The sequence below is a fragment of the Candoia aspera genome, chromosome 6, assembly GCF_035149785.1.
Source record: "Candoia aspera isolate rCanAsp1 chromosome 6, rCanAsp1.hap2, whole genome shotgun sequence".
In the NCBI taxonomy this organism is placed as follows: Eukaryota; Metazoa; Chordata; class Lepidosauria; order Squamata; family Boidae; genus Candoia; species Candoia aspera.
This window is the reverse complement of record NC_086158.1, coordinates 46234623-46262353: the sequence shown is the minus strand read 5'-3', so window position 1 is coordinate 46262353 and position 27731 is coordinate 46234623. Positions and strand designations below refer to the sequence as shown.

The following is a 27731-nucleotide window of genomic DNA, read 5'->3' as shown; positions in this document are numbered from 1 at the left end:
AATGAACTACTGCAGTGCATTCAATTTCTTGGGTAGCTTCAAGGCCAGCATCCTGCTTGGCAACTCAACGGCTTTGGGTTCAAGTGCTGTTTCTTCATATGTAATGAATACAGATATGTTTTTGTTCCTAACAAATAGTGCTGAAAATGTATTTTACACTGCACTGCAGACTGTTAAGCTTGCAAAAGATGGATAGTATTTAAAGGCACAGCCTTATATATTTGATATTCCAGAACAGAGAGTTGAAAGACACTCATTTTGGCAAGCTGAATTAGCCTAAATCTCTGCACTGTTTCCTAGGTGCCACAACAGCTCAATTATCATTTCTTTAGCAGAGAATCTCTGGAGTTAGGGCTAGGTCTACCATGGCATGGAAAGGAGAGCAATTGAGCTCTTGCAAGGCGCCCAGCCAAAGCTTGTCGCCAGCTGATGGGCAGCCAGGCCAAGGCAGTGATTGATGTCATGGCTTCTCTCAGCATTGGAGCGTTTGCACAAAGGAAAGATAGCATGTGGAAAAGTCTTTATCAATGAGTTAGTGGGAGGATTCAATTTCACATCCCAGCAGTCTTATACAGCCCCAAACAGCCACTTTCATCTCTCTGATAGCTCCCACGGGAAAAGAATGGGCACCACATCCCAGCCCAGATTCAGAGTTTGCTGCAGCTAGGCCATGCCATTTCTCCCTGCCCCTCCACCCAAACAATTCACCTGTTCTGGATAGAAAGAAAGATATAAGCACTGAGTACATTTTACTCAAAAGAAGATGTGTGCATAATATGTCCTTCTTTCTCAGTATGATTAATTTAGAATGTGTGAAATCCTGGAGGAAGTCTGTATAGGGTCTGGATTTTTCTGAGGCCCCAAACTGCCTTTTTGGTATTACTATGCTTTAGAGAAAAGTATTTACATGCTGATGCTGAGTTAACAGCAGATGCCATTTTAATTTGGACTTGTAACACAGGTATGTGCATCTGCCTGTGTCTTCTGCCTGTGTCGCTCAGTAGCCTGACAATTATCTGTAACATATTTTCATCCATACTCTCTCTGCCTTATCCTTCTCCTATCAGCCTGTTTATAAAGCAGTTTTTTTCTTCTCTAAAATTAAACCTTAACTTTATGGGAAAAAAGCATTCAAGAGGTATCATTCTTCTCATTCTTTCTGTTCAGAATTGAAAAGGAAAGGATCCTGTATCATAAGAACTACAGACCATGCATGTCCTCTTCTTTTTCTATTATAGAATTATACCCAGTGCCAACATAAAAAGGTTGGTACTGAGTTACATAGGCTGACATCCTGTAAACACTTTTATTTATTTATTTTATTTATATTTCGTCACCACCCATCTCACTAAGAGTGACTCTGGGCAGTTTACAATAAAATTAAAATAACTACAGATGAAAATAAAATAAAATAAAAATTCTTTCCTGGGGATCTGAGGCATAAGAAGCCAGAATCAACAAATTGATTCTGAGCTGGGAGAAAACTTCAGAAACTGATGGTTTCCTAGACTCTAATTGCAGAAAACGTCCTCTTCATTACAGGAATAACTCTGTTTTTGTGGCTGCTCTTCTGCTTCCCAGATCTGCATGCTGCATTCCAGGGCCTGCAGGCAGTGTGTCTCAGACTGGTACCAGGCCTGTACATTTCTGGCCAAGGAGATTCAGAGCTTTTTGATGCTGTAAGGTTTCAGTTACAAGGTGTAAAATTTACTAGACTGAAAAAGGAGGAAAAGAAAACCTGCTATTTTAAAAGATTTATATACCGTTTTCTTATTAGAGCCCTGTGCACTTGGAACAGTGAATACTTCAGCCCTTTTGAAGAACTGCAAATAAGAGGGTTTGCATTATACTGGAAGGAACCGCCCTGCTGTGTGAAATTGTGAACTTCTTTCACCTTCATTCCTATAAATCTAAACTTTGTTCAGCTCCATCTTCCTGCCACTTTGCTCTTTCCCTAAGGACCGGGCTGCCTTGGCTTTGGCTGTTTTTATTGTATGTTTTCAGGACCCTGTAACTCCCCGCCTGCCCCTCCTTCCTCCCTGCTATGGCTTAAATGCCCCTCCCACAAGAAAAGCCCTGACTCTCTTGGTCTTGTGCAACCCACAAGGGTCCCATTGAGGCTCTCACAGTGGACAAACTTATAGCTCCAGAGGTAACCCTGCCCCATCTGCTTTCAACATGTTGTGCCTGACATTAACTAATGTCTCCTATTAGCACTGAAAGAAACCAATCTGGAAAAATGTATTTTCAAGCCGAGTTCAAACAGGCCACAAAGAGCAGTAGATTTTCAGCTGTGTGTGCAAAACTTTTTTTTTACTATGTATATATATGTGTGTGTGTGTGTCTGTCTGCTGAAGCCAAGAATTTGAGGAACAGGTCAAGGGCACAGAAGTCATGCACAAATCCTCTGATTTACTGACTGGCAACATGAAAAGGAGAGAAAAACTCAGACTGATTCAGCAGAGATAATATAGGGCAAACAAGAAAGAAACTAGCAGAGAAGTGAGGTGAGGGAGATGAAAGGTATTACTGCTGAGGTATACACTTAGAGTGAAAAGAAGAGGGAGTTCTGGCTGGAAATGACAGAAAGACGATGGGGACACAGCATGTGAATAAGGGAGCTACCATGCTATGTATCTCTGTTAGTAATTTAAAAATACTGTTTTGAAGTAACTCCTGTAAAATAAGTAATTATGAAGAAACAGTTTTTGGTTGTATATTTGAGCCGGTTTGGTCTAGTGGTTAAGGTAACAGGCTAGAAACCAGGAGACTGTGAGTTCTAGTCCTGCCTTAGGCATGGAAGTCTGCTGGGTGACCCTAGGCCAGTCACGCTCTCTCAGCCCAACTCACCCCACAGGGTTGTTGTTGTTGGGAAAATAGGAGGAGGAGTATTTGGTATGTTAGCCGCCTTGAGGTATTTATAAAAATAAAGGTGGGATAGAAAATAAATAAAAAATAAAAAAATAGGTGAGAAAGGCCATGTGTTACATTACGCATCTAGAGTAATGTTGAAGGAGACCAATCAGATATGTAGGACAGAGGACCAATAAGAACAGAGGGATGCTAGTGCAAGTACAGAAGATACAGAACATTGTATCATATACCTACCGGCAATGGGTTGAAGTTCTGGTCCACAAGATGGTTGTGCCCGTGATCAAAGAATGAGTGTCTCATTACTACATCGATGCCCTGGCTGGCCAGCATCCCAAGAGAGTTTAGCCACCTAGCAATTTAGAAGACAACTGATTAGTTTTTAACAGAGAATAGCAGGCAAGATTTTCTCAATCTAGGTTGTGCCTTAGTTCCATATATAAGATCTGCCTTGTATAACTGGTACCTCATAGTTCTTTGAATCACCATAGTGGTTAGTGATTTGTGATGCCTGGAATTATATTCCAAAACATTTGGAGGCTGCCAGTTTGGGGGAAGATGTCCCTGGTGCACTCTCTCCTTTCCTTCCTTTCCTTATTCCAAAGAGATGTAAGCCGCATGCATGTCCCATTCCCAATTTCTTCCCTTATGTCTTTCCATGAAGCAAATTAATCTGAAAGACAATCATCAGCCCAAAGGCACTGATTGAACTTCTTAAATGAGAAGAGACTGGGATTCCTTGTCCAGTAATGGTTTAATGTATAATTAGCATCCTTCATTCAATCAGTTTTCATAGATTCCAAATTACCTTGTTGTTCACCAGTGACCTTCTATATTTTTACAAATTTCATTTGGTCATTTTAAAGTGAAGATAATTATTAATCAGCAAAACCTTATTCATGCTTTACAGAAGGCTATCCTGTAAGCTTTCTCCTTATTCCACCTATTGCTTTTCTTGCTATACCTATACATTATCCTTTATGAGATTTTAATGATTGGTTTTCATTCTTTTTCTTTTAATTGTGAAAGGTATTATCTTGCCATCCAAGAAAAGCTAGAGAAAATACATGCTCATGAAGGCTCATGAATCAATTATTCTGCTGCTTCACTGACTAGGAAGACATAGAATTAGCAGCCACCATAGAAGATTCTAATTAAGAAGTGCCCAAGATCTTTTCCAAAAAAGACATATTTCAGAGGTAAATTATTGGACTTGAAAACTGGCATTGTGAGATAATATACAGTATACTGCTATTGTAAATATGATATGCTTTCAGTTAATTATGAGGAAAAAATCCTCAACAACTAAGAGTCAAAGATATTTCTATGAACAGATGATTCTTGCTGTCTTCCAACCAGGGCAATGGGTATAAAGCCCTACATTGTCCCCCCTACATTAGATATATATGAAGTTGTATATGACTATGTGTGGATTTTGAATGGACCAACACAAGAAATCCACCTTCATTCACACACACAGCCCCACACACAAACACACTTATGAAAAAGAATAATAAAAACTTGCTAGCAGGTCTGCTTCCCCCCAACAATCCATTATTTGTCTATTATGAATACAACTCAAATCCTTTTGCACTTAGACAGCCAGTTGATTGAAAGTGTGTCTTGGCAGATCTCCTACATGAAGGTGGATATGATATTACCAAGATTCTACAGGGAAAAATTAGAGATTGATGTGAAAATGTCCTAGGAGAAGTTGTATAAAATGCCCATGGATTAATTATAAGAACTGAGTGAAATAATGGGGGGAAATTGATTTTCTATTGTTGAGATATAAAGCACCACTAGATGAGAGAGAGTGAGAGATTCTCCCTTAATTATAATGAGATATTCAAGATGAAGGCCCAGTCCTGATAGTGGGATGAGATGAGCCCCCTCCCCCACACACCACAATAGTGCATCTTTATGGGGAGTTGAAGTTGTGAGCAATTTTAATATCTGCTGAATGAGTAGGTGGCAGCTGTGGCTAGGAAGGCCTTTGTACAGCTTCACCTCTGCACCAACTGTGCCCTTTCCTAGATCAGAAGTCTTGACTACTACAACATGCTCTACATGGGGCTGCCCTTAAAGACCACCCAGAAGTTTCAACTGGTCCAGAATGCAACGGTGTGAGCAGTGATGGGCATGCCTTGGTGTGCCCATGTAACACCTCTGCTTCATGAGCCACACTAGTTGCCAGTTTGCTTCTGGGTGTGATTCAAGATGCTGGTTGTTACCTATAAAGCCCTACATGGCATAGGACCTGGTTTCTTCAAGGACCACCCTCAAGTCTCTGCTCAGCTGATTTGTTCTAGCAGGGTTGGTGCTCTCTGGGTCCTTGAACAATGCCATCTATCGGGACTCTGGAAGTATGCCTTCTATGCAGCAGTGCCTGCCCTCTGGAATGAGATTCCCTCTGAGATCTGGATGGTCCCCATGCTGCTGGTGTTTCAAAGAGCCTTGATGTTCTGATTCTTCACCCAGGCTTTTGGCAAGGATGATTGAAGTCCCCGAGGTATGGGTGGGTCTGTTTGTTTTCATTGCTGCCATTTGTTGTTGTTGTTGTTACCTTGCCATCTTTTACCCCTTTGTTTTTGCCTAACACACACATACACACACACTTCTTTTTAATATTTTTTACTGGTGAACCGCCCAGGATTGTTGGAAGTTGGGTGGTATATAAATTTTAAAAATAAAATAAAATATCCCTATGCCAGGGGCACTGTATCCATGGAAGAAAAATGCAATTTTAAAGCAGGAAATGCAACTTCAGAAATGAGAATATAGGTACAGCCCTTCTGGATCAGGCCAAGGCCCATCTTAATCCAACGTTTTCTTTCTCACAGTGGCCAATCTGATACCTCTTGCAAGCAAAAGATGGAGACATATCCTTCTCTGTCAGCAAGTTAGCAAAAAGCTACCACAAGAAATACTAGAACTCTACTCTATTGACATTATAACTTATGCTAATAGTGTAGAGTTCTACTATTTCTTGTGGTATCTTTTTGCTAAATTGCTGATAGAGAGGGATATGTCTCCATCATTTGCTTGCTTTCATAACAGAACATTAAAAGTCTGACAGCCTCCCTCTTAAACTAAAGAGAAGCAATATAAGTCTATCTTGAGATTCTTCCTTACCCCTTCCTGTTTTTCTGGGCCAAGTTCATATTTCCCTAACAGTTCTTGCATATCTTCTTCAATGCTATCTCCATATTCCTCTACACTCTCCCACATTTTCCCCCTGCTGTCCCCAACCCAAAGGTAATGCTGAATCTTTAAGAGCAATAGCCCTTCACAGAAATGTCTCCAATAAACCTCTTTTAAAGCCATTCAAGTTATTGGACATCGGTATAGCTCTGAGGTAGACCATATCAGAAAACAGATACCACATGAACTCCTGGAACTCTACTCTATTTTTATAGGGTATAATAACAGAATCTTGAAAGCCTGACAGAAATTGTCTCTATCCCCTCTTATATTAAAGAGAATCAAAGTGGGGGAATCTTGAGCTTTTTCTCTCACCCATACCTGTCTATCTAGGCTAAGCTAATGTTTACATAATGGTTGTTGAATTCCTTCTTCAACGCCATCTCCATCCATGTCTAGTAATGAATTCCATAGGTTACTTATGCACTATGTTAAGAATGTGCTTCTTTTTGTCTATTTTAAATCTCCTTCCAATCAGTTTCATTTATCACTTGTTCTCTTGGTCCCTGATCTTACTGTTTTGAGAGATGGAGAAAAAGTTCTCCTTGTCCACTTTCTCTATGCCATGCATGATTTTATGCACCTCAGTCATGTCCCCTCAGTTGCCTTTTTTCCAAGCCAAAGAGCCTTAAACATTCTAGCTTTTTCTTATAAGAAAGGTATCAGCTTCTAGATCATCTTGGTTGCCTTCTTCTGTACTTTTTCTATTCTATTCTATTAATTTTCAAATATGGCAACCAGAACTGTACAGATAGTACTCCAGAGGGGGACATACTATAGGTGTGTATAAGAACATTAAAATATTGGCATTTTTATTCTAGTCTAGTCTTTCTTTCCTAAAAAAAATTAGCACAGGATTTGCCTTTTTCACAGATGCTGCAAACCAAGTTGAGATCTTTACTGAATATCCACTCTGACCCCAAGAAAATCTTTTTCCTGTTAATTATGGACAGTTCAAACTCCATCAATGGTATGTGAAGTTAGTTTTTTTTTCTTCAGTCAGATAAAAATTGCAACCAATTGTTGCTTTGTGTTTGAAGGGGTGGTCTATGGGAGAGATTACTGGCTCATACTGTACCCCCATGTCTCAGCACCTGGGATCCACTGTAGCATCTTGCTGGAATAGTTAGGAAAAGACAAATTATTGATATACCAATACTGGTAATTTGGAAGGCAGCTGAAATTACTGTTACAAAACTATAAAACTTTTCAAAGTTTTTAATGCATTTCTTGTTTTTAAATAATTCATCTTCATTCTTTCCTCAGATTGGCTCTGGGATTTCATTGCAAAACAAGAGACAAATGTTCACAAATGCATGGAAAGAAACTTATGGAGCATAAAAGAAGTGAACAGTAGCAATATACTGTACTCATACTGGGCTCTCTGTCATGGTTGTGTTAAAACACTATCCACCAGTCCTTTTCTGCTGCCTTGGTTCCCATTCACTTAATTACCCTCCAAGGGGAGATTTTACATTCTGTACCTTGAAACTGTCCTTGGAAGGTGTAAGGCAGAATATACTACTTTAACATCAGTGCAGTTAAGGATGACTTATGGCTGTCTCACTCAAGGACTGGGATGACCTGAAGTCAACATCACGGCGACAGTGTAGAAAAATGATGTTGCCAGGACACATTTATGCCACAGTTAGATGCAAGTGGGGAAATGCCAAATGACTGGTCATCCAGAAGAAGCCAATATCATGAGATGGATGAGGATGTGCCATATGCCAATATTTATACAAACAGTAGCCCAGAACAGTTCCAATCTGCAGCATCCAGTGCCACCACTACATATTACCGCCCAGAGTCCCTCTGGTGAGAAGAGATGGGCAGCGACAAATTTGATAGATAGATAGATAGATAGATAGATAGATAGATAGATAAATCAAAATCCATGTAGCTTTTGTATGTGTTTTCCTGTATGTATTTTCTGTCCCAATTCCTTGTTGTATTCAAATATATAAAACATCCACTTATATGCTTTCTATATTTTAAATGTATTTTCATTCAAAATAATACTTCTAAATGTTTTTCTTTCAAATGATGTATTTTGACATATTCTAATATGTTTAAATTACTGGGAATTGAGCCACAATACTCAGAAAAATGTAAAATTAAATCAGTAATTAAGTGGGTCAATTTTTAATTAGAATTTCCAAAGACCAAATTCCTAAAGCACTGTATGTCCACAGGATCATTTGGTGCATATGGGGGCAAATGGCAGCTGCCACATTTGATGCAATGACAAAATGGCAGCTGCATTCTTTGCATGTGCTCAGTAAGCTGGCTGATCTTTTACACACACAAAAACAGGCCAGCTGCTATCTTATACATGTTCAAACAAGCCAGCATACAAAAATTGGCTGGCTGGCCTGTTTGCACACATGCAAAATGGCAGCCACCTTGTTTTCATGAATGCAAACAGACCAGCCAGCCAGCCTGCTCTGTTACTAGTTCTAGGTGAGCAAGTACAGGTATGAGACCCATCATTATCACCACCCCTGCAAATGCCAGTGCCAATCTTTTATCCACAAATCCACAATATGCTTCTTACTCTATGCATTCTTTGTTAAGTTCTCATTCCTTTTGCAATAGACAGTCAAATATTTTTCAAGAGTTACATGCTAATGTGAAGATGTATGCTGTGAAAATGTATGCTGAACTACTTGGGAACAAGTTTAACACTTGTTCCCCAAGTGTTAAACACATTTTCCATCATCCATTAAATACTATCCTGGAATTATTATACACAATTATGTAGATCCCAATTGAAATTGTCAGTGTAGCCAAAAATCCAATTCCATTACTATCTGTGAGGGACCCTGAGGATGAGGTCAGAGAGAAGCAAAGCAGTTGAACAGAAAAAACAGTAACTTTATTTCATTTTAGAAGTTGTTTTTGTTTATTTTCCCTGTTTAGCTATTCAGCTGTGATCTTACATACATCTAACTGGGATGCAGAGCTCTGTGAATTTATAAATATCACTCACTACAGAGAAAGCATGCATAGGATAGGGTTTATATGTAAAATAAGAGAGGGCAATAAATTGACAGCTATATCTAATCTGCTAATTAACAATGGCAACTTGTTTGGAATATCTCCATATCAAATGATGGAACACTGATTACCATATGAAGGTTGCTCCATGTTTGGAAAAAAATCATTGAGACTGTGTATCTCCACTACAGTCTAACATCATCTCTCAAATTCTGTCACATAATTATAAAGGAGCAAACAGTAACTTTAATTTCCAAAGTTTCCAAGCATATTTTAAAAGAATTTGTGATATTTGAGGTATTTGTATACAAATTCTAAAGATAAAATTAGATCAAATGGACCCACAATAAAATATGTGGATCTGCTTTTTAGTATTATAAAGTATGGGGAAACTATCAAGAATTGCTTTAAATAATAGAGTCTTTGTTGTAACATAAACTTCCATGGACCAATATCACTAATAAATTAGGCTCTGCATCAAAGAAGTGTTTACTTTTGTAAGTATTTTAAGGTATCTTAGGATTCAGTCAGCTATTTTTTGTAATTATAGGAGGATTTAATAATTAATACAATGCATAGAACAGATACTTTCTATTTTGGATTTTAAAACTAAGATTTAAAAGTTGGGCTTTGATTGTCAATCACTTTCCCCCATTCACAGAATTTTATGAGGGTTCCAGATTGTACTATTGCCTATTTATAATTCTGCCATACTTCTCCCATTACTTTTTCCCAGAGAAAATTCATTAAGGAATTAAAAATGGAAGAGCTACAGTGTATCTTTTGATGGTAGCATTTCAAACATTCCATCTGGAAGTACTTTAACTGTAATCAGATTTACTATTTGTGAAATGAATACAGTTATAATTAAAGTACAAAACTCTAAAAGATATGTGTTCATCCTCTCTTCTATGTATTAATGATTACAAATAATTTTAAATGCAAATTGTGGAATTGGTATGGAAATTTCACAGCTGATGCATTACTCCTGTCATGACTACTAAAAGGAGTGATTCCTTTTCTGCAAATGCTGGAAATGCAACGAACAAATTAGATCCTTTTTCCTTATGTGGTGGCAATATTGCAAAGCCCAACAATACTGAAAAAAATTCATTGAAAAATAGTGAACTAGTATTGTAAATGTAACACCTGCTAGGATCTTATATGCTTTTTATTGGGAGATAATTTTGATCCCCTTTATGGAAGAATGGCTAACCAAATTGTAGGAATATGCTTCATTGTCTAAAAAAATTCATATTTTAAAACTGATGTACAATTCAATCTTATTTAGAAACCATTTCTTTTTTCTTTTACAGTTTACAGATTACAGTTCTACACATGGAATTGTGCCACATCCAAAATTTGGGTTTTAGAGTTATATTTTAATTTGACATATAATCTACATATTATTTATAGTATTCTTGCAATCTATTGTTTTTTATTTATAGTTTTTCTTTTTTTCTCTTGAGACATGTTTTGACTAGAAATTGGGCATGAATGCCTTATATTTTAAGCTGTTAATTGTGTATTAGACTATACTAGCTATATGATATCTTAGATCTGTTGGTTCTTTGAGATTTGTTGGAATATCTGGCCATATTTTATTGTTTATACTTGGTTCCTTTAAAAAGAAAATCTGTATCACGTATACTTCATAGTCTTTTAAATGTGTACTTGAAATAAATAAATAAATAAATGCAAAATATTATTTGTTTTCACACTTCTGCAAATATGATATAAATTCCTATGGAATAATTTAAAACATAATTTGTAACCAAATACTAATGGTTAAAGGAATCTCATCAGCAGTCTTTAACCATTAAGCTTACTTTAGTTCCATCTGTTTTTTTCCCAAGAAAAGCTTGAGGGCATCTTGGTTTTTTTCGGGAAGAGATTCTTATCTCCAGTGTAGAGGGGAAGGACAGTGGAAGGAAACTTGCCAACCACAGTTTTTGGCCTGGAATGCTAAGTCAGACAAAACATGGAGATCTCCTGCTGTCAGTGTATATAAGCAAACTCTTTTTTTAAGAGAGTGGACCCCTATACTAATTTCTGTTGATTAACCTGGCTTGACTGTGTGAATCTCCATGGAGAACCTTCTATGAACTTAATAACTTGAACTTTCCCATGTGACTTTCTTGTTTTATTTTTATAAACGAGTTGAAAAGTTGCCAAGGTTGTTCTTTCCACCACCACCTGGAGGACCTGTACCCTATGACATTACTTTCCCACACACCAAGAAGAAAAAAATACTAATTTTATAAATGGACTTCAATGACACCTACTACAAAATGATCAGACAGAACTCCCAAGGGACCTTGTGCTAAGATACGAAATTCTTATATTTTCATAAGATAAAGAAGGAATAAAAACCCTTAACTTGGAGGAAGACAAATGGGAGGGAAAGGGAGGGGAAAGGGGAACTTAATCTAACTAGCACTGTGTCCAAGCTGCTGAAAAAGAAAGATAGGCACACCTGTGCTTAAAGTATAAATAAATCTGCTATCCCAAATTCTGTGCTACAAAAAGCTGAATTTTGTGACATATACAAAGCCAATTTACATATTTTTTTCTTATTTTGAATAATTTATTTGGATTCTCTTAATTACTGAAAGGGGTAAAGAGTTCTGGGAGGCACAGAATTCTTTTCCATTTTTTAGGATATCTTAATCAGTCACTGTTCTGGAATCTGAGAATTCAACAGATATTGCCTATCTACTGTTATCTGTGGACTCATATCCCTGTTACTATGGCAACAAGTTGCTTCACTACTTTTAAGCAACATGTCCTCATGATACTTCCTCACTCTCATTTCCAGCCCATCAAGAAGGCAGCGTACAATTGTCTTTAGTTGTTCCACTGTGAAAATGGTGTTTTCCCTCTTCACCAAATACAAACCTTGCTATACAAATTATCTATTATGCCTCAGTTAACTGGGCTCCACAGATATACTAGCCTTCTGGAAGAATGGTATACCTCTTTTTTAAACATTTATTTAGCAGCTTTGTGAAAGAGAGGCAGACCTTAAAAAAAAAGTAGTAGCACCCTGGTAGATTTAATCTAGAAAAGACAGCTGGGTTCTGTAAGCAGTTTCTCGTTGCTTCTTTCTCAAATGACTACATTATAAATTTTCAGATGCTTTTGCCAACAAGTGGTTTTATGTGAGTACTTTCTACTGTTTTTATTATTTTGAGGAAGCAATGCTATTTTGCCTCTCTCACTGCCAGTAAGACAGTTCCCATGCAGTGCTTATTGATTTGGGATGTATGGCAACAGGATGATATTGATATGCCTTTTTCCCCATTCCCTTGGGATTTTCCTAACCATCTGTTGATCTCCTGGAAGATCAGCATTCCTGTATTAAAAAAATTAAAAATCTTGCTGATAGGCCAATAGGAATAGGAGATCTGAAACAGAAAGGAATTCTGTTGGTAAGTGTGTATGCTGATGCTTGCTCCATTCCTCACCACACTCTGCCCCACTATCCTATCAGCCAGAACATTTCTGAACATGGGAATGAAAATAATTAGGTGTAGATGGAAATTTCAAAGGATTTTTCACATTTAATAAAGCCACCATTAGCACTACTAATTCAAATTTCTCTGTACACGCCTAGAGTCCTCCCAACATCAAATCATCACAGATTTTCAGGAGTAATTGGTTATTGTTTTTCTTGCTGGCACTGGGTGGGATGAAGGAGGAAGCTGGGGAATCCACCAACTGCTGATCCGAAACTGTCCCACATTAAATCTGTACAGACTGCACCATTCTCATACCTCTTTGCTGAGATACAGTACACTAAAGTTGGCTGTGGAGGCAGCAAAATTATGTTGATACACTTTTCTGCCAACTCAAGGACACGAGGAATGCACATTAATACAACCATAAAGAAGTGCCCTTTGGCAGTCACAGAATCTAAAAGCACTTTTTTAAAAAAGAGAGCTGGCATTCCCATAAAAAGTAGTTACAGCCTTACAGCTAATTAAAAATTCCGTTTCTAATCTGCTTGTGTCCTACTTACATATAAATAAAAGTGGAGAAGTTACTACTTTAAGGTAGCTCACTACTTTGCTAGCTACCTTAAATCCTTTACATGACTTTTTCAATAGAGACAGAAAAATTTCCCATGGGTTAGACAAAGTCTAATAAACTGAATCATTAATCTAAAGATGTACGTTATCCTTGGTTTTAGAGTTGAGATTAGAGTGTCTTGCAGAAAATAAAGAAGCCAACTGACCATTTCAGGCACTTATTAATTTCTCATAATCACTATTTCCACCCTCAGATTAACTCACAGGAAGCTGGCAGCATAGGAATCTGAGAGATTTGTGATGCCTCCTTCAGAAGTGGCCCCGATGCCCTCTAACCAAATCCTTTTTCCAGGCATGTGTGTATTGACCACCTGTTGCCAAAAAAAAAAGGGGGGGAAAGCAAAAGTGGTGGTCAGAACATAAGAATTGCCCTGATGTTCAACAACTCTCTGTCTATAGGTGGTAACTTTAAAACATGCATGTTAGCATAAATAATACTGATTTTTCAGTAACTAGTAAGGCTGAAATAATGAGAAAAGCAAAAGTAAGAACTGGATGGAAAATATGTTAAGCTCAGCAGAACTTTCTTCTATTTTCTGCTACTTCCTCTATGGGCATTGATCTTGCTTTCCTGGAACGTATGACTCTTTGCTGACTTCCCATTTGTCTACCCCAATGCTGATTCCCTTAGTTTTGTTGTATGTATGCTATCCCTGAGTGATTCTCTTCAGTTTGTTTGTGGTGTCTCATATGAAGTACCAGACAGCAGGCTAATCAATAAAACATTTCACTCTTGCAAAATGAAATTGCCCATGTCTTCAAAGCCTCATTTCTTTATGAAAACAGAAATTGTTCACACAACTTAAGATATTTCCATTATCTAGATCAGACCCTTATGCAAGGAAAGAAAAGGCTTTTTCTCCTTATAATTTTGCTTTCCAAGACATATATCACAGTAGGCTGCTATACCATATGGCAACACCATCAAACTCTTCTTATTCCCACTCACAGCAAAACTTTATATATGCCATAAATATGCAAATCGAACTCATTCTCAGTTTTTTAAAAAAGTTAATATTTTTTAAAATTTCCACATGGAAATTTTAACATATATGCACTTTGTAGTTTGCCTACTGCTTAGCACTGCCTAGTTTTGAATAGTTTCATATTTTTTAGTATGTACATTTATAAATACATATGTTCTAAACACTTTTTTCATATATGATATAGCTTATGCCCCATGAAACTGGAAGCAAAAGCAAAAGTCCTTACTGGGTATATATGCAAATATATATAACCAAATGAGAAACAACATGCTTGTTAGATTAACATGTAGGTTGGATGTCTGACTAACTATGGTCAGACATCTAATCTACATGAATGTATATGCCTAGCTCCTTTATAAATCAGAGCAGGATTTTGGCCTCTAAGCCAGTTATCAGTAAAAACAGGCATTATCTTGGTGGCAGCTATAAAGCAATTTCTTGGTTTAACTATATTGGAGCCTTTAATGAGAGTAATCAATGTTTTTGGACATATGGTAGCAATCCTTTCCCTCAAGCCTCAAGACCTTGTCACCAAAACCATATTGGCCTTAACACTTTCTTACAAAACTGAAGTGATGAACGAGAAATATGTATGTGGCATCAGCGATCCCATTCTTAGAAATGCCACTGTAACATGAGATGAACCTTGGCAGCACAGACATGTCAAGGACATGATGGTGCCAGGAAACAAAAGCATGTAAGTGAATACAAGGTTTGAGGATGTCAGTTTACAACCCTTGCTACCTCTGGATAGAAAACAGACAAGTGCCTGAAGGTCTTGTCATTCACTAGAATTACTTGAAGGAACCATCTCAAAATAATAAAAAAAGGAACAGGATAGTGCATCTGTAACTATCTGGTGCATCTGTAACATCTGGTATCTTTGGGTTCTCTAATGAAGTAACTCATATCCTGTTAGGATCTGCCTGGCAGAGCGGCTGAAAATTCTATTCCAATTAAGAGAAAAATGATCCATTATAAAACTGTTTTTATTTTTTTCTTGGTAAGTCAAAACATTCTGTAAAAATGGGCCAAACATTCTAGTCAGGTAACCTTATAGGAAATAGAGCTAAGCATGGTGAGTTCATAGGGATGGCCTCTTTTCCCTTGATATACATTAGCCCAAGGAAAGACTACATCACCTTTGTTCTCCAAAACCTAGCATCTCCTCCCCCACTTCCTGTCTTACATATTCTTCCAAGGGTTCTGAAATTCAGCTATTTCAGTCAGTAACAGCTTTCCCAATGTTTCCATAAGGACAGGGCTTAGGACATTTTAGCTGTCCACAGAACCTCGCCCAAATATTGTTATACTTATTTTGTCTATCTTATTTGTCCAGTTTGCTGGAATTTTACAGGGCCCTGAAATAGCAAAGTGGAAACCTTTGCTAAACCCATCTGGCACTGAGCCCATGGCAAATCCAGACTCAGCACTCTGGAATACTTGAAGCTCCCCACCTTTGCAAACATTCTGCCCTCTTGACCCAGCCCTCCCTCTCACTCACTCACTTTCTGGATTTTCCTGATCTGGTCAGAGAGTGTGTCTAACAGGCGTGTTTTCAGGAAGTCCGTCACCTTGGCCACTCGGCCATCAAGGTAGTAACTGGAATGAAAATGAGAAGGCAACAGTCAGAGGGGCTGCAACTATGTGCTCTCCCTCACCTTGACTACAGACCGCGCCTCTGCTGCCCACATTTACGTTTCCCCCAAATATTCTCTCTGTTCTACACAAGGTCAGCTGCTATTGGTGACCTTTGCTTCTTTCTTCTGCTCTTTTTTCTGTGCCTTTGCCACGTGCCTTTCCCTGTACCCAGAACCCCATTCTTCTAGAAGTTTCTCCATGGTGACATGTTTCAGCAATCTTCCCAAATCATTCTAACTTTGCCTTCTCTGTACTTTCACTTACACCTGCAGCAATCTGTAAGTCCTACGTAATTTTATTCAATTTAATAAAGAAAAACAGACCTCAAACCAGGAACACATTTCTATACAATGTCTAGAACTATGACAAGTATAAATTATAATGAATATAAAAATAATATTAATTATTAATCACAAAATATGGAAGCCACCTCAGTCAACTTTCCAGACAGGTACTTCTACCCAGATCTGTAGATTAATTGACAGACCAAGTATAAAAGAGTTCTAAACACCAGAAGCAATATATCTCTCTCAGTAGCATTTGTTGGAGAGCAATAACAGGAGAAAGTGATTTCCTTTATGTTCTATTTGCAGATGTCCTAGGCCTAGTCACCTCAGGCAGTAAGACGGTATGATCCAACAAAAGGTTTAGAAATCCTGTACTGAAATATTAATTGCTATTATAACAGCTCCTAGTAATTAGCCACTATGATCTTCTCAAATAAGTAATGATATGTACTGTACTGTAAATACAAAAAAAAAAATCACATACAAGGGATAACAACTAGAGCTAGATTTACTGCAGAAGCAACATTCTCAAGTGGAATGATAACATCGTCTGAGGATCACAGCTGAAATAATCTTGGGAGGATCTGCTTGCTTTTAAGTGGAAAATATTGGTGGATCGTCTGTATATAATTTAATATGAAGGAGTCAATAGTGAAAATGCAATGTTAATAAATTAAACTGATGAGGTTATATATAATATATTCAGATGTAAAGCATATGCTACAATATCTGTGCTGGTATCTCGATGGGGAGAAACAAGCTTAAAATCAATCCCAGAAAAATGGAATGGCTGTGGATTAAGAAACCATCCAAGAATATTCTATGGAGATTCAACTGATAGTTTTGCATAGGTTTTACCCCATTCCACATCAGTTCATAATCTGGGGTTTCTTTTGACTCTCAGTTTCTGCTTGAAGAGGAAGTGGCAGCTGTGGTAAGAAGGGCCTTTGCACAACTCCATTTACAACCTGGCGGGAGCGGGATGGGGGCAGTGCGACCATCCTTGCTCTTCTTGACCTCTCAGCAGCCTTCGAAACCATTGATCATCCTTCTGGACCAGCTTCGGGAGTTGTGGGTGGGCAGCACAGTGTTGTGCTGATTCTCCTCCTTCCTCCGGGGTCAGTCCCAGTTGGTGTTGATGGGGGGAAAGTTCCAGCCCACATCCCCTACTCTGTGGGGTGCCTCAGGGCTCGATTCTCTCCCTTCTCCTATTTAACATCTACATGAGACCATTGGGGGAGGTGATCCGACGGTTTGGGGTAGGATACCATCAATACGCTGATGATACTCAGCTTTATATCTCTACCCCAGACTTCCTGCCATGGATGTCCTGACCCAGTGCCTGGAGGCTGTAAGGGCCTGGATGGGGTGCAATGGGCTTCAACTCAGCCCAAGCAAGACTGAGTGGCTTTGGGTTTGTGGGCCTCCTGGTGCTAAGGTTTTTCCACCTTTGGTCTTGGATGGGGTTGCACTGCCCCAGACAGACCCGGTGTGCAATCTGGGGGTCCTCGTAGACTCAAGGCTCCTGCTCAAAGAGCAGGTGGCAGCCGTGGCTAGGAGGGCCTTCGCACAACTTCGGGTTGTGCACCAGCTGCACCCATTCCTAGACCAAGAGTCTTTGCTCACAGTCACTCATGCCCTCGTGACCTCCCATCTGGACTACTGTAATGCACTCTACATGGGGCTGCCCTTGAAGAGCATTCGGAAGCTTCAACTGGTGCAGAATGTAGCTGCACAGATAGTAAATGGTGTTGGGTACTCGACACATGTAACACCACTACTACGTGAGCTGCATTGGTTTCCGGTGTGCTTCCAGGTGCAATTCAAGGTGCTGGTTGTCACCTTTAAAGCCCTTCGTGGCTTGGGGCTGGGTTACCTAAGGGACCGCCTTCTCCCAGTTGTTTCTGCCAGTCCAATTTGATCTAGTAGGTTGGGTATGCTGCGGGTCCCGTCAGCCAGGGAGTGTCGGTTGGCAGGAACTAGAAGGTGTGCCTTCTCTTCCGTAGTGCCTGCCCTCTGGAACATCCTCCCTCCAGAAATTAGGATGTCACCGACCCTGTTGGCCTTTCATAAGACCGTGAAGACCTGGCTTTGTGCCCGGGCCTTGGGCCTCGAGTGTGTGGATGGTCCTGTCTCTTGGCTGTATTAACATTCATGCATTGCTTGCTTGGCAGCCATGTATATTTATTTTGTATTTATTTTATATTTTAACTGTTTTAATTGTAATTGCTTTAATTGTTCTATAGTTTTATTGTTGTAAGCTGCCCAGAGTCACTTGCTGAGATGGGAGGCTATAGAAATCAAATAAATAAATAAACCTTCCCTGGAATCAGAGAGCCTGCTCATGATTATTCATGGCTTGGTCGTCTTTTGTTTGAAGTATTGCAATACATTCAACATGGGACTACTCTTGAAGAGCACTCAAAAGTCACAGCTGGTCCAGAACACAGCAGCTTGAATAGTTATGGATACATCTCAATTTATCCATGTTTTGAGAGCTGTACTGGTTACCACTTTGCTTCTACATACAGTTCAAAATCCTGGTTTGTCACCTTTAAAGCCTTTCAGGGCTCAAGGCCTGGATATCTTCATGATTGCCTTCTTCAGTTGGTTTGGCCAGTCCGATAAGATCAGATATAAAGGGTTCCCTCCAGGTCCCTTTTCTCAAGAAATGTCTTCTGCAGGGACTTCAGAAGTAGGTCTTTTCAGTCAACGCCCCCTTCAATGGAACATCATTCTCTTTGAAATCTGTATAACTCCAATCCTGCTGAATTTTAGAAAGGCTATTAAAACCTGTTTTTTCCAACAGGGCCTTGGGGATAGATATGTTATACATGTTGTTCACTCCTCTAGTTCGGGTAAATTGATGTATGTTATGTATATTTTTAACTTTGTTTATGGAATAGAGTAAGCTGCTTACAATCTGAAATGACTGGAGCAGTATGTAAGCCCAATTAAATAAATAATACATGCATAACTAATCTGGTAGCAAAATGGAAACTGTTGGGATAAATAGGGTGGAAGTTAGACCTATAATCAATTATGTAGTATAGTTCTTATGAGATTTCAAATTAGAAAATTATGAATAAGGTTATTTAAACGTTGGCATAGCTCCCAGTGGGCCATTATCCTTACCAAATCTTCTGTTCAATCAAGCTTGGAACGATCAGTGTGGAAGATTTTCTATTAGTTTTAGATATAGTAGAAATTTATTTCCATTAATGATAGCCATAAATACAAGAAAGGCAGGGAAATAGTTATTTTATTATTAATGGGTTAGGTCCAGGCTTAGTCAAACTTAGAGAAGATCTAATCAAATCAATAAAATAGTTGTGATTTCAAGAGAGGCTCCTCTTAGTATGACTGAGACTAGATCCAAACCACTGTAAGCCAATGTCTGAATGCTTCAACATTGCTATTTTGGCACTCTTTCCTGAAATATTTTAATTACATTTTTATTGCTTGGTTCATAAAATCGTAGAATCACAACACCACTAACAGAGTGATTTTCCTAAATCCTCAAAACACTCACATTATACTGGTAATCTTCCAGTCAGATTATTATCCTTACTTTGTAGAAAGGGCAAGAGACACATAGGTTAAATTAATATAGCAGCTTTCTTAAAAAAAACTTGCTAAGCCTTGGCCTCAAGTAAAATTTGAGTGGGCACTTATAGTTCATAATAGCTCCAGCTTTTAATATCTACTTTACTGTAGTATATTAGCCATCCAACAGCAGCACATTCTAAATATAACTATGTATAAATCCAGTGCAAGTTTATCAGGCAGATCTACTCTCTTAGACCACAGGGAGATACGAAGCACTGACACATGAGAGCTCTGGAACATATTACTAGGCACATCAATATCTAGTTGTCAAATAGTAATGGGTGGAGAACATATTAGGGAACAAACCGGAGTGGGGAGTGGGAGGATGTAATCCAGAATGTAGATAGACCTAATTCGCTGCTCAACAGATAATACTGTCTAGCAACTCGAGAGGTAAGGAAGTGTATGCTTGGTTTCTTGATCAGTCCTCTTCTGATCTATTCTGCTTATCTTCTCTGAGGGTTTTAGCAATTAATTCTATTGTTTTGTTTTGCTAAACTAGGTAAAGTTGTCCAATTCTTAACTGACTATTCTCAGCATGCTGAGACATAGTTTACTAACTCTAACAACATTTTATGATCCCTGAGGTAGAAGCTGAAGCTTTCTACAGAAGTCTTGAGAGAATAGGGGCTACTCCTGCAGTCAGTGCTTTTGTACAGCTCCCATCCAGGCCAGTTGGACATAAACAACAGGCCTTCCCTGTGGATCAGGTACGTCTGCTGCTCTTGACAGTACTCTAAATGTTCTAAGGTGGTTACTTCGCCCTGCTACCTAGTACAGATGCCTTTGACACTGAAGCACATTTTGGAATTACTTAACACATTTTAGTCTCCCAGTTATTTCTAGAGCACTATTTTTGGTGCATTTAATTAATTAAATCTGTATCAGTACACATATAAAGAAATGTGGGTTTTTTGAAGTGGAAAATGTGCTGCTGTTGTTTTTAGCCAACGTATATGCATATTGTACCATTTAAGAAGACACATTTGCTTCTGAATGCAAGTGAAATACAAATGCCTCTGCATTTGAAACAATAACCTGCATTAAAAAAAGTTGTCCTGATTAGTCAGAGATACATTTTTAGTTTTCCCCAAGTGTTTTTAACTGTTTTAGCTAAAACCAAACTAACAAGGAAAAGAGAAAACAAGTCAACCTGTATTTGAATGCAATTTTCTTTAACAAGAAAATATGTGGTCCACCAGGAGTAGAATGAAGGGGTGGGATTAAAACATGAAATTGATAGAAACATGGTCAGGGAATGCCTATTTACTCTGAAAGAGCTTATATTTCCAGGACTAAATTAATTGCATTCTACAATACTGAGGGAAGTAATTAATAGTCTGGCCAGATATTGATATGCTGTATTGTTTTTGAGGAGATCTGGAGAACTGAAATGTTGTCCGTGTCCTCAAAAGGGAAAAAAGAAGGATCCAGGGAATTACAGACTAGTCAGTCTAACACTGATACTTGGAGAAATTCTAGTACAGATTATAAAGAGCACCTTGAAAACAATAAAGTAATTACCAGAGATCAGCATGTAAAGAACAATTCTTACAAGATTATCCCATTTTCTGATTGGGTAGATTGTGGGGATACTGTAGACATAAGATATCTTGATTTCAGCAAAGAATTGAGCAGATTATTGATGTTCTGATTAATAAGTTAATTAAGAGTGATATGGATAGCATGACAATAAAGTGTCTTGAAAATCAATCATTCTCAAACTGTGCTCATCAGTGGTCCTTCACAAAATTCAAGAGAGTGGGTGAGTGAGGTACCACAAGATTTAGTCCTTAGCCTTCTCCTCTTCAATATTTTCATTAATGATGTATATGAAGAGATAGAAAGAATGCTTATCAAATTTTCAGATAAGACAAAAATTAGATAGCTAATATCTTAGAAGACAGAAATAAAATTCAAAACAAATTTGTAGCTCAGAAAAATAAGCTGAAAGAAACAGAATTATATATAACAGAAGTACCAGTATAGGGTATGGGATAGTTGCTTGGTAATGCTACTTGAAAAAACGATATTTGGCACAGTAATTGATTGCAAACAGAATATGAGTCACTGATATGATAGGCTGAAAAAAAAAAAAGGCAAATGCAGCTTTAGGTTGTATCAACAAAAGTACAGTTTCCAAATCATGAGAAGTAGTAATTCTACTTTATTCTGCTTTGGTCAGAACTCACTTTGAGTACTATATCAACTTCTGGGCACCATATCTTAAGAAAGAGAGCCAGTTTGGTATAGTGGTTAAAGTCATAAGGCTAGAAACTGGGAGTTCTAGTCCTCTGTAGGCACAAAACCAACTGGGTGACTTTGTACCAATCTTATCCTCTCAGCCCTAGGTAGAAGACAGTGGAAAACCATTTCCAAAATCTTGCCAAGAAAACTGCATGGACTAGTCTAGGCATTTGCCAGGAGTCAACACAGACTTGAAGGCATACACACACATACATACCTTAAGAAGGATTTAGATGAACTGGAACAGGTGCAGAGAAGGGCAACAAAGATGATCAAGGAATTAGCAACTAGTTCCTAAGAATGAAAATTTGAAGGAGCTGGACATGTTTAGACTTGAGAAGAGATGTCTGAGGGGAGGGCATGATAGCACTCTTCACTTACCAATTGTGACAAAGAAGGAGATCAAGACCTCTGTCATTGTACAGTGATTTCCTTACAGTAATCTGAAATGGTTTATTCTGCAACCCCTTTTTTCTGGTTCACCATCTTTATGCTTCTGGCACCCTGTGACCTAATTTGCTTAACATGATATATAATGGGAAAGTATGCTGATGATTCTATATTTGGAAAGGAAACTGGACTAGATAGTCTTTGATATCACTAACTACACTCTGAAACTCAATCCAAATTGTTTTGTCCACTTGTCAGAGATATGACTGTGCAGTTTTGCTACTGCTGCTGGAATGCCTTTTCATTTACAGCAAATGGTTTCCTATATCTCTCAGGAAGTATTACCGCAAAGAGCATATAGAATCTTGCAATTCAGACAGTTCTCACTGAGCTTTAAAAAGGTTGAAAGGATATTGCCTCCACTCCGAACAACACATTAAGGCAGGAAAACAAGTCATACCCTGAACAAGGAAGGCCTTCTGCCTCCCATCTCATCATGTATCACATCATATTCCTGTCCATACTGTGCTGGTTGTCTAAATGCATGCACAATACCCAAGTTTAGACTACCATATAAACTTAACTCAAGCCACTTCTGGGGACTTGGTATGCAAGCTGCTTCCTCACTAAACAAAACTATTAAGTCTTCAATATGTTTTTCAAGCACTATCCACAATTAGTTGCTCAGACCCATTAGTCTCAGACAGGATATAATGAACAAAGTTGGATGGCTTCAGCACAGCTGTTTTTATTTTACTCCAATTTATTGCAGAGGAAACTTTGCTCCATTATCTGACCCTTTTACTTCAGTTAATGGCATTAAGGCCACTTCCCAACACTCAGGAATTTCCAGGGAGGTCTGCTTGGAATTAGAGCTATGCCACCTTTTCTTTCGCCATTCCACCCCACTCCAAGCCTGGGTTTCGGGTTTTTTTGTTTTTTGGTCCACTAGCCCTTTCTCAGTGGAGGTACTGGATCTAATTTATGTGATCAAAAATATGGAATGTTTATACACAGGTGTGTTAGCTAGGTGCTTCTGTTTGTGTGAACCAGTTGCTAAATTCTCACACATATTAGACAAAACCTAAACCTCTTATTTTCCACTTTGCCTCATCAAGGTGGCATTTTGCTTGTCCAGGCAGAGAGGAAAGGCAAGGCTGGAGTGTGTCCTGACAGGGATTGGGCTTTGCATATGCAGGCAAAGCCACAACTTTGACAGAATTATGTTCCTATTCTTTCTCTTTGCTTTACTTATATAAGCCAACTACTGGCTTGCTCAGACAGTGCAGGAAAATGTGAGGTTTGAGCTTAGTTCCAGTTGTATTGAAAATACTGAGACTTAACTATTGGTTTTTAATAACAGAATGTACCTAATTGCAGTTTCTGGGTAAAACTTTCTCCCAATTGTTTCTGTGTACTTCTGTGACCCATTTAGTTCTAAGTGTTCCTGTGTAGGACTCTGGGCACAAAAATATCAGCTTGGGCTTAAGCAGAAGTGTAGCCAGTGAGTTTAGGGTTGCAGCTGATGCCTCTTAATTATAAAACTTTTAAACTGTTTTATTTATCTCTGTTTTGTTTATTTGTTCAGTTGCTTCTGACTCTTCGTGACTTCATGGACCAGCCCACACCAGAGCTTCCTGTCAGTCGTCAACACCCCCAGCTACCTCAGGGACGAGTCTGTCATCTCTAGAATATCATCTATCCATCTTGCCCTTGGTCGCCCCCTCTTCCTTTTGCCTTCCACTTTCCCTAGCATCAGCATCTTCCCCAGGGTGTCCTGTCTTCTCATTATGTGGCCAAAGTACTTCGGTTTTGCCTTTAATATCATTCCCTCAAGTGAACACTCCGGCTTTATTTCCTGGAGTATGGACTGGTTTGATCTTCTTGCAGTCCAAGGCACTCTCAGAATTTTCCTCCAACACCACAGTTCAAAAGCATCTGTTTTCCTTCTCTCAGCCTTCCTTACAGTCCAGCTCTCACATCCATATGTTACTACGGGGAACACCATTGCTTTAACTATGCGGACCTTTGTGGTCAGTGTGATGTCCCTGCTCTTAACTATTTTATCGAGATTTGTCATTGCTCTTCTCCCAAGGATTCTCTTCTGAAATCTCTTCTGATTTCCTGACTGCAGTCAGCATCTGCAGTAATCTTCGCACCTAGAAATACAAAGTCTTTCACTGCTTCTACATTTTCTCCCTCTATTTGCCAGTTATCAATCAAGCTGGTTGCCATAATCTTGGTATTTTTGAGGTTTAGCTGCAAGCCGGCTTTTGCACTTTCTTCTTTCACCTTCATCATAAGGCTCCTCAGTTCCTCTTTGCTTTCAGCCATCAAAGTGGTATCATCTGCATATCTGAGATGGTTAATGTTTCTTCCAGCAATTTTAACTCCAGCCTTGGATTCCTCAAGCCCAGCACGTCGCATGATGTGTTCTGCGTACAAGTTGAATAGGTAGGGTGAGAGTATACAGCCCTGCCGTACTCCTTTCCCAATCTTAAACCAGTCCGTTGTTCCGTGGTCTGTTCTTACTGTTGCTACTTGGTCGTTATACAGATTCTTCAGGAGGCAGACAAGATGACTTGGTATCCCCATACCACTAAGAACTTGCCACAATTTGTTATGGTCCACACAGTCAAAGGCTTTAGAATAGTCAATAAAACAGAAATAGATGTTTTTCTGAAACTCCCTGGCTTTTTCCATTATCCAGCGGATATTGGTAATTTGGTCCCTAGTTCCTTTGACTTTTCTAAACCCAGCTTGTACATCTGGCAATTCTCACTCCATGAACTGCTGAAGTCTACCTTGCAGGATCTTGAGCATTACCTTACTGGCATGTGAAATGAGTGCCACTGTTTGATAGTTTAAACATTCTTTAGTGTTTCCCTTTTTTGGTATGGGGATATAAGTTGATTTTTTCCAATCTGATGGCCATTCTTGTGTTTTCCCAATTTGCTGGCATATAGCATGTATTACCTTGACAGCATCATCTTGCAAGATTTTGAACAGTTCAGCTGGGATGCCGTCATCTCCTGCTGCCTTGTTATTAGCAATGCTTCTTAAGGCCCATTCAACCTCACATTTCAGGGTGTCTGGCTCTAGCTCACTGACCACACCGTCAAAGCTATCCTCGATATTGTTATCCTTCCTATACAGGTCTTCCGTATATTCTTGCCACCTTTTCTTGATCTCTTCTTCTTCTGTTAGGTTCTTGCCATCTTTGTTTTTGATCATACCCATTTTTGCCTGGAATTTACCTCCGATGTTTCTAATTTTCTGGAAGAGGTCTCTTGTCCTTCCTATTCTATTGTCTTCTTCCACTTCCGCACATTGCTTGTTTAAAAATAATTCCTTATCTCTTCTGGCTAACCTCTGGAATTTTGCATTTAATTGGGCAGATCTCCCCCTATCACTGTTGCCTTTTGCTTTCCTTCTTTTTTGGGCTACTTCTAGTGTCTCAGCAGACAGCCATTTTGCCTTCTTGGTTTTTTCTTTCTTTGGGATGTGTTTTGTTGCCGCCTCCTGAACAATGTTGTGAACTTCTGTCCAGAGTTCTTCCGGGACCCTATCTACTAAGTCCAGTCCCTTAAATCTATTCTTCACCTCCACTGCATATTCCTTAGGAATATTAGTGAGCTCCTATCTAGCTGATCTGTGGGTCTTCCTTAATCTCTTTAGTCTGATCCTAAATTGTGCAATAAGAAGTTCATGATCTGAACTACAGTCAGCTCCAGATCTTGTTTTTACCGACTGTATAGATGTCCGCCACCTTTGGCTGCAAAGGATGTAGTCGATCTGATTTCGGTGTTGTCCATCTGGTGAAGTCCATGTATAAAGCTGTCTCTTAGGTTGTTGAAAGAGAATGTTTGTTATGCAGAGTGAGTTGTCTTGGTAAAATTCTATCAGCCTATGTCCTGCTTCATTTTGTTCTCCCAGGCCATGCTTACCTGTAATTCCAGGTGTCATTTGACTGCCCACCTTAGCATTCCAGTCTCCTGTGATGAAAATAACATCTCTTTTAGGCGTGTTGTCCAGTAGGTGCTGCAGATCCTCATAGAACTGCTCTACTTCAGCTTCTTCAGCATCTGTGGTTGGGGCATATATTTGGATCACTGTGATGTTAGATGGCTTGCCCTGAATTCGAATTGAGATCATTCTATCGTTTTTTGGATTGTATCCTAGCATTGTGTCCTAACAGTCAGGAACCACGCTGAGACGAGGAATAGGTCTCTAGTGTTTATTACTGCTACATTAGACAGAAAATCCTAACAAACTGAAGAAGTGTGGGAAAACCCAGACAGATAAACCCCAAAAGTCAAGGCGGGTCTGTTCTGTGTCTCTTTGAATGGCTGTTCAACTCCTCATTACTACACATGCGTTTTCCCCCCTGGATAGGGGCCCCCTCCTGCTCACCATCAGTGCTCATGACACTTTACTATTAATTATGAAGGCTACTCCATTTCTTCTGTGGTCCTCTTGTCCACAGTAGTAGATCTGGTGGTCATTTGATGTAAAGTGGCCCATTCCAGTCCATTTCAGTTTACTGATGCCCAAAATGTCTATCTTTAATCTTGACATCTCACCAATAACCACATCCAATTTGCCCTGGCTCATAGATCTTACATTCCAGGTTCCAATGGTGTGTTGATCCTTAGAACATCGGATTCGCCGTTCACCACCAGCACCGTTGGCCGCTAGCCGTCCTTTCAGCTTTGAGCTAGCTGCATCATTACGTCTGGGGCTAGTTGAACTCATCCTCTGTTCCTCCCCAGTAGCGTTTTGACCATCTTCCGACCCGGGAGTTTCATCTTCGGATGGTATACCGACATATCTCTGGTTGTACTGATCCATTTAGTTTTCACGGCAAGAATATTGGGGTGGGTTGCCATTACCTTCCCCAGGGATCGCATTTAGTCTGACCTCTCTGTCATGACCTTCCCATCTTGGGTGGCCCTTCACGGTTTAGCTCATGGCATCATTGAGGTGCTCAAGCTCCAGCACCATGGCAAGGTAACGATCCTTTGCTGAAGATTTATCTGTGTACATATCAGCAATATGAAAAGGAGGGGCATTTAAATAAGGGAAAAATATATCTCTAAGGACTCATACATTCACCATTCATACTCAAGAAAGATATCAATTTCTTCTTATGGCATATCTTTAGTTCTCTGAATAAATCAGTCAGGACCAAATTTTAATCCTCTGTAATCAAGAAATGCTATTTACCTCAAGGCAAATTTTATATCATTTTTTTTCTGTCTTACATTCTAAAACTACTGTATTTAAACAGATACCTGAATTTACAGATTTAAACAGATGCCTCATTACCTAAGGTAAAGAGAAAAATCAATCCACTTTGAAATTTTAGGCGATTGTGGCACCACAAAGTTTGAGAAGCCTTCTCT

General features: G+C 39.0%; 1 protein-coding gene and 1 long non-coding RNA gene across 3 annotated transcripts in view; one reads left to right on the top strand and one right to left on the bottom strand.

The window, feature by feature from the left end:
• Nucleotides 1–27731, bottom strand: part of HPSE2 (heparanase 2 (inactive)) — a 200884-nt gene that overhangs the window by 8353 nt on the left and 164800 nt on the right. Inside the window, exons 7-9 of one of the 2 annotated variants that reach the window (XM_063306989.1) lie at nucleotides 15661–15754; nucleotides 13371–13477; nucleotides 3109–3223 (exon numbers count right to left, since the gene is read on the bottom strand). In XM_063306989.1, the coding sequence (XP_063163059.1) occupies nucleotides 3109–3223; nucleotides 13371–13477; nucleotides 15661–15754 (316 nt within the window). The remainder of the gene's footprint in view (nucleotides 1–3108; nucleotides 3224–13370; nucleotides 13478–15660; nucleotides 15755–27731) is intronic. The other variant, XM_063306990.1, reaches the window with a different exon arrangement.
• Nucleotides 1363–7492, top strand: LOC134500011 (uncharacterized). Its single transcript, XR_010068190.1, has 3 exons — nucleotides 1363–2507; nucleotides 3901–4070; nucleotides 6949–7492. It is a non-coding gene; the product is annotated as an uncharacterized LOC134500011 (long non-coding RNA).